The 13,409-nt window shown below is 35.6% G+C and overlaps 1 protein-coding gene across 5 annotated transcripts in view; it reads right to left on the minus strand.

Moving 5' to 3' along the window:
- EPB41L2 (erythrocyte membrane protein band 4.1 like 2) overlaps window positions 1–13,409 on the minus strand; it is a 100,036-nt gene that overhangs the window by 11,618 nt on the left and 75,009 nt on the right. For 4 of the 5 annotated variants that reach the window (XM_081312871.1, XM_081312873.1, XM_081312870.1 and 1 more), the window contains 4 exons: window positions 12,386–12,558; window positions 11,008–11,165; window positions 6,300–6,362; window positions 3,428–3,574 (listed from right to left, as the gene is read on the minus strand). In XM_081312871.1, the coding sequence (XP_081168997.1) occupies window positions 3,428–3,574; window positions 6,300–6,362; window positions 11,008–11,165; window positions 12,386–12,558 (541 nt within the window). The remainder of the gene's footprint in view (window positions 1–3,427; window positions 3,575–6,299; window positions 6,363–11,007; window positions 11,166–12,385; window positions 12,559–13,409) is intronic. The other variant, XM_081312872.1, reaches the window with a different exon arrangement.

A 13,409-nucleotide genomic window follows, 5' to 3' on the forward strand; every position in this document is an offset into this window, starting at 1 on the left:
TGAACTAATACTCAGTTTTGATTGTCTAATTATTTTTGAATAAAATGATTTGCATATATAAAAACAAGATGGACCAAATAGGAGAATTTATCCAACAACTGTAGTCTGATTCAAAATACAGCAATATTGACATATTTGGATAATTCTTGAAAGAAAGAATTACAGCTTTGTGAAGGGGGAGAGGGATAAACCCACAATTTTCTTTTTAAAAAATATTTAAATACTACAAAACATCTCTCTTCTTTTGTAAAGCTCTAAATTCATTTTCTTGTTAAGGCTGCAAAAGTTCTACATTTACACTGATAAACTTAATATATTTGCCATACACCAAGATTTCTCAATATGTCTAATAGTAATATGGTTAAAATTACAGTATATCTTGATCAGGAGTATACTAAAAAGGTAAAGATAAAGGTTCCCCCCGCACATGAGTGCTAGTCGTTTCCGACTCTAGGGGCCGGTGCTCATCTCCGTTTCAAAGCCGAAGAGCCAGCGCTTGTCCGAGGACGTCTCCGTGGTCATGTGGCCGGCATGACTAGACGCCAAAGGCGCACGGAACACTGTTACCTTCCCACCGTAGTGTTCCCTATTTTTCTACTTGCCTTTTTACGTGCTTTCGAACTGCTAGGTTGGCAGAAGCTGGGATGAGTAACAGGTGCTCACTCTGTTACGCGACACCCGGGATTCAACCCGCCAAACTGCCAACCTTCTGATCGACAAGCTCAGCGTCCTAACCCACTGAACCACCGCGTCCCTAGGAGTATACTACACAGCATCTAATATTGCTCTAACAGGTTATTATAATATTTACTTTTCCGAAAAAGACTCTGTGTTTTCAAATAGGTAAAAGCAATATGAAATGATTACTGAAGTTGCCTCATTTTAATATGTCCCATATTTTTGTGTGTGTGTGTGTGTGTGTGTGTGTGTGTGTGTGTGTGTGTGTGAACATGCACATGGTCACAGACATGCACACTTTCTAGCAATGATAAAATTCAGGAATAAGATTTATCAATGCTATTATTTATTTATTTATAAAAAATTTATGCCTCCCATTTCCCCTATAAGGTAACTCTTGGAGGCCTACAAGTAAAAAAAATATGAAAATATTAAAATGACACAGATTAAGATTTTAAAAACTATACTGAAACCAGAACTAAGAGATGGACAGGATGTAGCATAAGAAGCTGCAATAGTAACACTGTACAACTGCATGTAACATTCATGTGCATAGAATAAAAGACAAGAAAAAGAAAAGAGTGAACAGAAGTAGACCCTTCAGTTTGTAAACTTTATAGATTTTAGGTAAACTAGGTAAATCTGTCTGTATATATGATATATTTTAATATTACATATAAATTCTAGCCTACATGAATGAAAATATGTATGAAGGCTAACACTAGTATAATTATCTCATTAAATGGGTGCCATTAAATAAAGCACTACTATATTACAATTATATTCACTTTCTGCTCAGTAATTTGGTATATACCCAGATGAAGAAATATAGAACATTATCGTTAAGGAAATCCAGATAACTGGAAATTATGTAATTTTTGCAAAATTATTCCATCATATAATACGTATTCTATCACATATGCTGTGCTAGGCAATAGTGGATGAAAATGCTGTTCAAAATACCAGATAGTTCATTAAGGGCTGAGCTTGAGGAAAAACAAGTATTCTTGAAACTTAAAAAACTGCCACTGTACTGGGGATAGCTTATTAAATTTTAAACTGAATATCTACTTTGGAAATTGCTATCTGCTAGAGCAGGGGTGTCAAACTCAATTTCATTGAGGGCCACATCAGCATTGCGGTTGCCCTCAAGGGGCCGGGTGGGTATGGCCAGGGTGGGCGTGGTCTACTGGCTGGGCGTGGCTAGAGTGCGTATGGCCTACTGGGTGGGTGTGGCCAGCTCTACATCGTTCGCATCAAGGGTGCCTATGGGGGCCTGGGCAGGAGTGGGACAGATCTGAGGGTCTCTGGTGGAAGGAGGGTCTCTGGGCCAGGGCCAAGGCAGTGGGGGCCGTTCCCTCACTGTTTCCAGGGTGGCTTTGCGGGCCGCATGAAACCACTTTGCGGGCCGGATCTGGCCCCCGGGCCTTGTGTTTGACATGTCTGTGCTAGAGGGAAAAAAGGCAACATCCTGAACATTCAAGTACAGTAATAACAACAGATAACAGGGCCCCACATGCTTAGAAGTATAGGAATAAAGGATAAGTTTGTAGGCAGCCTCATTTACCATTCCTTTGTGCTCTTCTGTCAACCGGTAGACCCTTTTAAGTCCATTCCTATTCCACCGAAGGCATATTCCCATTGCTCTTACTTTACATACATTGTGGGAAATTTGTATTTTGTTTCCAAATCAACATGGAAGAAGAGAGTCGAAGAGCCTTACAAAGTGTCAACCCACAAGGCAGAGTACCTCTCAGAAGCACAGGCACTGTAATGTATGCAATTTTGTATTCAAAACCCGCAGAAATGTCAGACAAGAATGTCCAGCAAAATGGCAGCACATTGAAAAACAGTGTCTTGTGAACTAGCTAAAAAGCTTATATGCTGTCTTACCTGAGAAGCTACATGCTACTTTTCCCAGAATATTCAACAAATGAATGACTAATCTCACTATGTATAGGATATAATTTATACTATACAAATACATCAAACTTATTTTATGACTCTATAATGAAGTCCTGGTCAAATCAAGAGGATAACCCCAAAGTCAACAATTTCAGGACTGCAATTTTCATACCGATTAAAACTGTATTAGGAAAGCACTAAAAAAATATTTGGCTTCAAAATTCAAATTCAACTAATCTATGCTACCAATACTCAAGTTGGTAGCAATCTCCAACAAGAATCTCTAAATGCCAACTTATTAAAGTACCCCTCTAAGTTGGTATCCTTATTTTTCTACATAATTGTTAGCTATGATTCCTAATTGAATAATGAAGGTATTATACTAAAGTTCCATATAGACACTCTTAATGCTATTATATTTCAGGATCTTCTAATACTGTAAATCCTTGATGTTCTGACTACACTGCATTCTTCAGCAATCTTAAACATATTGGTTTGTGAGATGGAGAGAAATTGCTGTAAATGATGCTTTCCCCCTACTTTCCTTTTTCTGATAGTGTCCTGCCATTTACTGTAAACAGTGAATCAACAAAGCTACTCAAAATCTTTGAATGAATATGATTAGAACTGCACTATTAAATGTTACTCTGATGAGCTATAACTAATATCTTCTGGTTTCTTTACAACTTGTGAACAAAGCAAAACATGCACATAAAGTTAATAAGTATTAGCTGCAAATAAATCTCACATTAGCAGTGAAGAGACGGTTCTTATTTTTCTTATGAATATGAAATAATACATATTGTTTATTATGGAATGCTGACAAGGGTCTTTAATGACATACCCCTTGTGCCTGTAGAGTTAGAGGTGTGATACGCCGTTTTTCCCATTCATTGGGGCGTGGCTCAGGAGTGGATTCCATAAAATTGCGCTTGAGTTCACTAATGCTAGCCTGATGCTTCAGTAATTCATCCTGAGTCTTATCCAGTTCCTACCAATGTGTAATGTAAAAAGAGCAGGAAATTCATACAACAAAGACATTTTTTAAAAAACACCATGAAAAGTGCCTAATGTTTGAAAATATAACAGCAGTTTATCAATTAAAAATATTCATTTATACTTTTTTCAGAAAAATTAATACGTTTTTATTTCCATTATAATGTTGAAAACCATGTAATACAAATATTTCAAATAAAATATGTGTTGACACACTACTAATATTGTGCAGGCAAATTTTAAAGTTTTAATGCACCGTGATGCAACCTGATGTAAAACTGCGGTGAAATGTAGCCTGGATTCCCAGGAGGAAGGGCTGCATTCCAGAGAACCAAGTTAGACTGAAGTTTAGAATTTAGATAGTTTGACTGAGAGAAAGAGGGTCAAGGCAGGTCCTCCTTAGAAGTTCTCAGTATATCTTTAATAAAACAAGTAGTTGGTTGGCAAAATTTTTGCCTATATGTGAGGAACAATACAAGAAACTCTTAAAAGTAACTCGGCATGTCTTTCTTGGCTTTTGGAAACTGACAAAAACACAGTAACTTGGGCAGATGGCTTTGCATTACCTACTAGAATAAAATAAATTCTACAAATATGAGGAACTGATGTTTACACAACAAATGAATTGCTGCCGTGAGTCTGCATATTCTAAGCTTTCTTACAAGTAAGGTAAAGGTAAAGGTTCCCCCCGCACATGTGTGCTAGTCGTTTCCAACTCTAGGGACTGGTGCTCATCTCCGTTTCAAAGCCGAAGAGCCAGCGCTTGTCCGAGGACGTCTCCGTGGTCATGTGGCTAGCATGACTAGACACCAAAGGCGCACGGAACGCTTGTCGATCAGAAGGTTGGCAGTTTGGCGGGTCGAATCCCGAGTGCCACGTAACAGAGTGAGCGCCTGTTGCTCGTCCCAGCTTCTGCCAACCTAGCAGTTCGAAAGCACGTAAAAATGCAAGTAGAAAAATAGGGACCACTACGGTGGGAAGGTAACAGCGTTCTTACAAGTATTACCTTGTAATTATAATTGCCTTTGTTATAAATTATAGAATCAGACTATTCATTTTACATCAGTGAAGTATACATCACATACAGTATATACTAAGAAACGGATTGGGAATTAGAGTAGCTTGGCTTAGCTAACAGAGTAAAAGCCAGCGTACGCTCTTGCTACAACAATGATCTTTATCAATGTATTTGCATTTATTTGCAGGAATACAATGCACTGGAGGAAAAAAGTAAAATAATTTATTTGGAAATATTTTGCTGGGAAACCATCTTTCCTTGTCTGCCAATGAATTTACTAGGAGGAAGCAGAAAATTCCATTATTACCTTTTTTTTTAATTGAACAAAATATAGCTTAATGTCTTTGTCATCCACCTATTGAGCTTTCAGATGAATTATTTCAATGTGTAAACCTGACTTCTGCAGTTCTTTCAAAATATCATGTCATTATTAATGACACATGAAAGAGTAGGGACAAAAACTACTCTGCGATTAATCTGCAAATTAATTTATAAAACAAATGAAATAGTAAGGAACTGGGCTAAATTATTAATTTAATTAAACCGAGAAATAACATTCTATTCTTTTATATTATCTTTGTGGCGATGAAGCTAAGAGAATACAAAGAGGGAAGACTGAGAAAACTAATATACTATATAAGTTAAAGAAAAAAAGAAAAAGATTCAGGATTATGCTGGTGAAATACAACATTAAAACAGCAAGTAGAGAAAATATTTTCCCACAGTCTTGGGGAAACTGTATGCTATGTATTGCTATTCTTATAAACAAATATCTTATTTGACAAGATTCAAGCATAGCAATCTATGTATATAAATACAAATAATTTTGAGGGACAATTGAAATTTTAATGAGAATCTAAAAAATGGAAATTAACTGGAATTTATTACAACTTGTGTCAATGCAATATTTTTAAAAAATATTTTTACGATTAGGCACTTTTCTTGGATTTGTTCAATGCAATGTTATGCAATAATCTCAACAATGTTTTGATAAACTTAGGCCAATATATATTAAATTATCAGAAGCTGCCAGAAAGCAATGGAACATGTTAGTAAGGTTACTGCAAATCTACAGGTCTATACATTATGTATCTACCTATCTCTGAGATATCCTAAATTTAATATTGGAAATAGCCCCATCTGGATGATACATTTTTATTTACCAATTATTCTGTCAAAAGAGTCTACATCCACAGTTTTATCTTCAAACCCTTGGCAATCAGAACTTCTTTCTTGGTATTATAAAAACTAATTGATAGTATCATAAAATTAATCTTACAATGCTTTAGAAAGTTTGGAATGTTGCCCACAAATAATTTAGGAAGAGAACTCGGAATTTCTGTTCTAACTTGAAAGCCACATTTTCTCTATTCTTATACTTCCGGTCAGGTGTAAGAAGTGTTATAACATACTGAAAGTTCTGAGTGCTGTCTCTATAAAGTGATAGGCATTTCTAAAAAGTACTATTTCTTTTAAGTCTTAACATCTAAACAGGGCCATGTCCTGCTTGCCACTGCAAAGTATTTTTAACAGCTGCCAATGTAGCTCATTTTACAAAATTACCAAAATAGAACATGCATGTTCAAATTGAATGTCTCCATGCATTTCATGCGTTGTGCCCAGAGCAGCCTGCAAGTGATTGCCCATCTCATGCAGCCTAGCAGCCCATGAGAACAGAAAGAACTCCTTTAATTATACAGACCTCCAACATTAAATTGCTATGTCTGACATAAATATTTTCCCCATTTACTCTCAAGGAATAAATCTGTAAAATTAAAGCACATACACACACATAAAAGAGAACAAAGGGAAAAAAAGCCCATGATCATCAAAAGAGCCAAAAGGTGCTTAAAAATTCAATAAACAGGGCTTTGAAATTAAATACAGAAGGGCACCATGCAAACATAAAACTATAGAAGCTTCAAACACTAATAATACAGACAGCAACCTTCTTGTGAATTTTGTCCTCTTCCATTTCCGTCTATATAGTGGAATCACCCAGAGATCAGCAAAAAAGGAGAATTAGAGGAAGCTACTGGAGCATAATAGAGTCTTTAACTAGAAATATTGCAATCAGCTTAGCCTATTTACAAGCACAGAATGTATTGGCTTCAGATATTGGTCAATGTATTAAACTACTAAAACTCAAATACTTTGGCCACCTAATGAGAAGGAAGGACTCACTGGAGAAGAGCCTAATGCTGGGAAAGATCGAGGGCAATAGAAGAAGGGGATGACAGAGAATGAGGTGGCTGGATGGAGTCACTGAAGCAGTAGGTGTGAGCTTAAATGGACTCCAGAAGATGGTAGAGGACAGGAAGGCCTGGAGGAATGTTGTCCATAGGGTCGCGATGGGTCGGACACGACTTCGCAGCTAACAACAACAACAAAATTAAACTACTAGTCATCTACCTACAGCACAATGGCCGAAATGGAAATTCTGTCATTCTACAGACAGAACTCTATATTAGTAATTTTTATCCATAACTTTAAAGGAGTTTTAAAAACAGAATAGTTTGAAAAAATAAGTTTTTGAGTTTTCAACTTTCTGAGTGAGCTATTATAATTACAATATAATTAGAATAAAGTCTGCTGTCTATGCTCTATAAAATAGTCTCTCAAGATTTTGTTTTGTTAAAAAATGTTTGAAATCAACAGAGGTCATTCAAGTCCAAAACAAATTGATAAATTTGATCTTGGTACATGTGAATGTCAAACTCAGGTTAGGATTTTAACTTGCAGCTCTCCCACCCATCATACATTTCAATGAATTATTTTATTTTAATACCTATTTATCATTACTATTAATAATATTTATCTAGATAAGTGCAAAATATTTCAAATTCAAGCTATTTTGGCATGGTGTAGTTGTCCATTTTTAAGCATGAAACTGATTGTTGCATTGAATTTTAAAAGTGTTTTAAGTGTTAGGTATACTTCCAAAATGGTTGAAATAGACCATCTGCCTCTCATAATTGGGTTTTGAAGCCTATTCCTTACATAAGGCAATAGTGCAAACCACCATTTGCAACTGGTTGGCAGTCCTTTACAGGAGAAGAAACACAAGCCATCTTTAGATGCAGTCAATCTGCATTAACAGTAAGACATTACTGGAGTAGACAGACTGAAAATACACAAATACATAGCTCACTCATATAATATTGAACTATGGTTTGTTGTTATATATTGAATCATTTCTCCCCTTGCCAGTCAAGAGAGGGCATCTGGAAACTCTTGTTAACCTATAGCATTTTGTATTCTAAAAATCTGGTAGTTAATCTTACTGATTTAGAATCTGCTCTGGATAACACTGGAGAGAAAATTTAAATCCAAAGATTTGTAGAGCAATTATAACCAGAAAAAAAAATCAGAAAGTTTAACATTTAATTAATTAACATTTAATTCCTCAGGAAATTATTGATTTTGTATGATCCATGTTGGAGCAGATGGAGTGGGGCCAATGTAAACACCAGAGCAGAGGTAGCACAGAAAATTATGGCCCTCTCACTTACAAAATATTATTCAAACATAATGCCAAATACAACTGACAAGATACTTTCAACAAGATTAGCACATTTAACATTTGCCCATATCAAAGAGATATATATTTATGTGTTCTCTGGTAAACACTGGCTTCAGTTCTAATTCTTTTTCAAAGTTAAATTCCCCCAATCCCCCCATTCCCTGAAGAAATATTGTTTCACATTCTGATTAACACTGAAATATAATTCACGCTTTAAATGTACTGTATTCAAAATTCAAGACTATAATCTCAGTTCTTTTTCTGGCCCAAGGGTTATATTTGATATGAGTGGCACACAAGATGCAATATAGGATAGATTCATGATTAATGCTTTTGTTTCATTAACATTTAATTAAATATAAGTATATTTAATACGTTTGCTTTTCAATAGGTTTAATAAGTTCTAACAAGTTTGCTTTTCAATGGGTTTAATAAGTTCTAATAAGTTTCTAGAGTTTTGGAAAACTCTTAATAAGCCACAACTAAAGTTTCAAAAGTCATATGCAGCTTTGTCATGACATGACAAAAAGAAAATCAGGTTTAGCTATTGAATTACTAACCTGTGACCCCTGTTGAACAATTCCCCAAATCAGTTTTGAAAAGTCGTTTATGGACAACAGGAAGAATTTGCTTTGAAGTTGGTTTGTATCGGCAAACCCTAACTAAGACTGTGGTTTATTATAAGTGAAAATAAACGCTTTTGCCCTCCTTCTATAGCTGGGCTGGAGGAAGGGATAGCACACAAACTTGTATTGTATAAAGCCTTGTTCTAATCATAATATACAACAGCTTATTGTTTCATTTGAACAAAGCCTTTTGAGTATTTGTCAAAATGAGACACTAGTATCTGAAAGAAAAAGGCAGAAATATCTAACAGAAATAGGAAGAGAGATCACATATTAAAGGAAACCAGTTCAATTATTCTCCAAACAACTAAGGAATGCTAAACAATTTACAGAATATTATATCTTAAGGCCAGTTGCTTGTTTGGCAAGTTGTATTTTCATCTCTGGGAATGTCTTGGCCTAATCCATTTTGGAAGAGATATACCATAAGAATAGCACCTAAGTGCATAGGTTTGAATAGACGTGATTGCTACAAGCATGAAGCAAAACTTCAATGTAAAAAGAGTTTATTTAATTTAGGAGTGTGAAATCTGAGACCCTCCAATAGCCTAAGATTGCATTTCTGAAATCTGATGGCCAGTTTTTACCAGTGCAATTTTTGATTTGGGAGTTTCTAAACATACTAGGAAACATCTTAATATGGCTTGTGTTGTAAAACTTCTCTAAGAATAGTATCAAGTAAATCACACTATTTACGGTATCTACTTTTTAATACTGGAGAATTTATATAGATGATCATGTATCAATAGATGGCACTAAATACACAGCCACCTTGGCCTCATTCTGGAAGTACAGATTACCTCTAAACACGGGTAAGCAAATTTATATAAAAGACAATTAGGCAACAAAGTTACACACCTTCTCTTCCTTTGCTTTGTCTGTTAGAGTAGCGCCATTAAAAACATTCAGAGAAGTTGCTTTAGGCTCCAGGTTGCAACAGAAGGATAGGAAGGGACAATGTGAGTGACAAAGGAACTGATTAGAAAGCAAGGAGAAATGACACAAATAATGTGAAAGAAAGGAAAAAATGAGAGAGAGGTACCAGAAAGATACTGCTGAACACCAAGTGGGGAAGAAAGATGTACACTCCTGTAAAACTAGGAAGTCCAATGCAGCTATCCTTATCAAACCATGCAGGGAAACTAAAGAAATCCATTTTCTCAAACTAAATACTGTAGACACAGCATCTTCATTTTCAGTAATTTTATCAGCTTCTCTATCTATTGCAAGAAGGAAAAAAATGCCCCCCCATGGGCTACAAGCTACTAGTAGGTAAATGATTTGTCTTTATTTCTATTACTTTCTGGCTTTTCAGCCAAAGGACTGAGAATTCCTGCTCTCCGTGCGGATTTATGGTAGAGGACAGGAAGGCCTGGAGGAACGTTGTTCATAGGGTCGCGATGGGTCGGACACGACTTCGCAGCTAATACCACCACCAACAACAACATGATCTAAAATATCTAAAAAGCATGTCAATTTCATGAATATCAATTAAGTTTGAGGAACAGGATGAAAGGGAATGAATGGAAGGTGAAAACTGATGCATAAGTGCATAAAATACAGAGAGAAGGGGGAGAGGAGAAAAAGCAAAATGGGAGGAGTACGGTGGTAGAGAAAGTCTAGTCTCAGATGCAGACCATGACCATAATATAAAGATGTATTTGTAAGCAGAAGGAAAACATGGAGAAGGGGAAAGGGAGAAATTTGTTAGTGAGAATTTTTATTCAGAAATAGGATGAGCAGTACTGTTAGAATATGAATGCATAAACATTTATAAGCCCCATTTGTTATCTAATTAAACAACATACAATCCAAACATTTGGATTATGACATCTCAAACAGCTTTTTGTTGTCTGTGAAGAGCAGTGTAAATGGAAACAGACAGACATTCAAAGCTTTAGCAGAAGGGGAGACGGCAGCACAAGGACACACAATGCTTCTAATTATAGATCTTGAGAAACTTCCAGATTTTAAATCAGTCTTACAAAGCAGTTAAATATTTAGAATTGTGAATATTTAATTATTAAAGTACAAACGTTTTCTATTCCAACAGTTATTCAATGGTTTAAAACCCTAAGAGGTAGATCATAATCTGATCTCATGTTATGCTAGTCAGTATACTAGTCCTCACCTTCTCCTACGTAGGCTGGTAATAGTCATAAAAACAGCCATAGAATTTGAAGCTACAATATAACTACTAGAACTTAGGTAGCATTCAAATTTAATGTTATTTGTACAAAATTGATTTTCAACAATCATACCTTTCCATCTTCTAATTGTGACATTTTAGTAATTCCTCCATCCACATCTCTGCCTTCCTCGTCTTTTAACTTGTACTGTCCAGTTATTTCAAAGGTCCTCTCACCAGCAGCAACAGGAAAGTCCTTTAGCAGACTCTGGTCTACAATGCCTACTGGAGCTGCAAAAATATATTTTAAAAAACTCCCTTATTAGTTTTCAGATGAATTCTGACTCATTTCCTTTAAAAACAAACAAGCATTCCACCAAGATAAGTGGGTACATCAGGGTTCAGAGTACCTGGTGGTCAAAAAGCAACTGTACGGGGGTCGTATTTTTTATAAACCAGGTTAGCATTATATGGTTAACTGGGAGTAATGTCAAAGCTCACTCTGGACTTTGCTCTTCATTTGGCCTGTGTAAACCTGGACAAGGCAGCTGCTGTCCTACAAATCTGACATCTATACAAAACTGATATAGAAATTAAAATTTAATTACAAGAAGTGGTATACTTCTTTCTTACCCACATTAACACCAATGAAATAAGTTTATTCATGTGGGGTGGGTGGAGTTTATTATTTTAGGGGACTATGATATCATGTAGTTTGAGAAAATATGCTATGTCAATGAAGTTTTGCAAAGGGGAGATAAAACACAGTAAGATAGAATTATAATAAAATTACAATAACATTTGACTATAAACAAATGTTACAATCAGAATCAATATGACTAGATACATTTTATATATGTATAATATAAAAACAATATTTTATCACAGTAAAAAATGTTATAGTTGCAGTATTTACAACATGTCCTATTTCTGCATATTTGTGCATGAATATGAGTGAAAACTGCTGTATAAATTAATTACCTAAGCTTCTGATTTACTGCTGAATGTTCCCATGTCTAATGACTCAAATAGCAGCATATAAATTACTCTTTGTGGTATGTTTGGTTAACTGTATTGTCCATACACAGAAAAAAGATCAGTTAATTTGGGCTAAATTCTCCAATTAATTTTGAATTGGCCAATTTTCCTTTTTGAATTTGGATAAGATGCTTAGCTACAAACAAACCATGGACAAGCAGTTTGTCAGCCACAGTTCTGCAAGAGGAAGTAGAGGCAATTTCTATGGAACCATTTTTCAATACATTTTTTAATCCAATCCAATCCATTATATACTGAAAAAAGTAGTATTTCTACTGAAAAAGTAGCATTTCTATCTTAAAGAACAGGTTCAGTAGGATTTCTCTCTTAAAAACAGGTTTGTCAAGACTTTTGAAAAATGTACTGGCTACATGAAAGCTAAAAGACAAACAGGGTTACAACTGTTCCAATGTATAAGATTCATTTATAGGGAATAAATAAGAAAATCACTATAGTTTCTGTCCAGCTCTTACCACCATCAAGACTCCTGGAAATTCGTTTGCTTGATGTCCGTTCAAAGTATGGGGCAGGTCTATCTATAAGATTGCTAGCCTGGCGTGTTTGTGCTTGAGTACGTCCACTGTAACGGAACTTGGAGCCCAGTGTCAGAAATTTGGCTTTTGGAGGCTGTTCTGGTGATACAAGCCTACAATCATGAAAAAGTGAACAAGGTCACTTCCAAACGTTAAAAGAATAATCACTAAACACAGTACCTCATTTTTTCTTTAATAAATTATACCAACTGATTTCTAGGAATTATAAAACAGTCTATACATTTCTGAAAATATTCTCTTTCTTAATATTGCCTTTTGTCCATATGTAACATACTGTATGTGGCAAGACTGCCTCATATTTTACTTTTTTATGACAAGAAGGATGACATTTTATTATAAAATTGCTGCCAAAAATTGTAATTCATGTGCTAGAGCAAGATTTCAAATGCTTTTAAGCTATGGAGTGAAAGGAAAGGAAAATAATGAAAGAAAAGTACTGTAACCTCAGATCAAGACCAGATTCAGTTCAGAGAAGGCAGCCACAGGGGTATCCCAGCCCTAAACCAGTTAAGATTTAAAGGTGACAACCAGCACCTTAACTCGCAGCAATAATGGTATTATATGGGTAAACCTTAGAACAGACATAATTACACCAGCTGAAACTTCAAGGATGATCTTTAGAGGTAATCCCATGAAAATCCTGCTGTGAAGTGACACAGGCATGAGTGGCTGTAAGTAAAGCCACTTGATTCAAGAAAGGCCACAACTAGCACACATTATAATTCTGGGACTGTGGGAATTTGGATGGAGAACAAGCTTCAGCTCAACCCTAGCAAGACTGAGTGACTTTTGGGCCCTTAGGTTTTGAAGCTGGATGTGTTGCACTACCCCAATCAAACCCTGTACACAATTTAATCAGTTTTCTGGACAAATGATTCCTATTTGAAGAACAGTTGGCAATCATGGCCTGAATGTCTGACATCTTCACCAGGGAGAATAGCTC

Source organism: Vipera berus, assembly GCF_964194415.1.
Source record: "Vipera berus genome assembly, chromosome: 1".
Classification (NCBI taxonomy): domain Eukaryota; kingdom Metazoa; phylum Chordata; class Lepidosauria; order Squamata; family Viperidae; genus Vipera; species Vipera berus.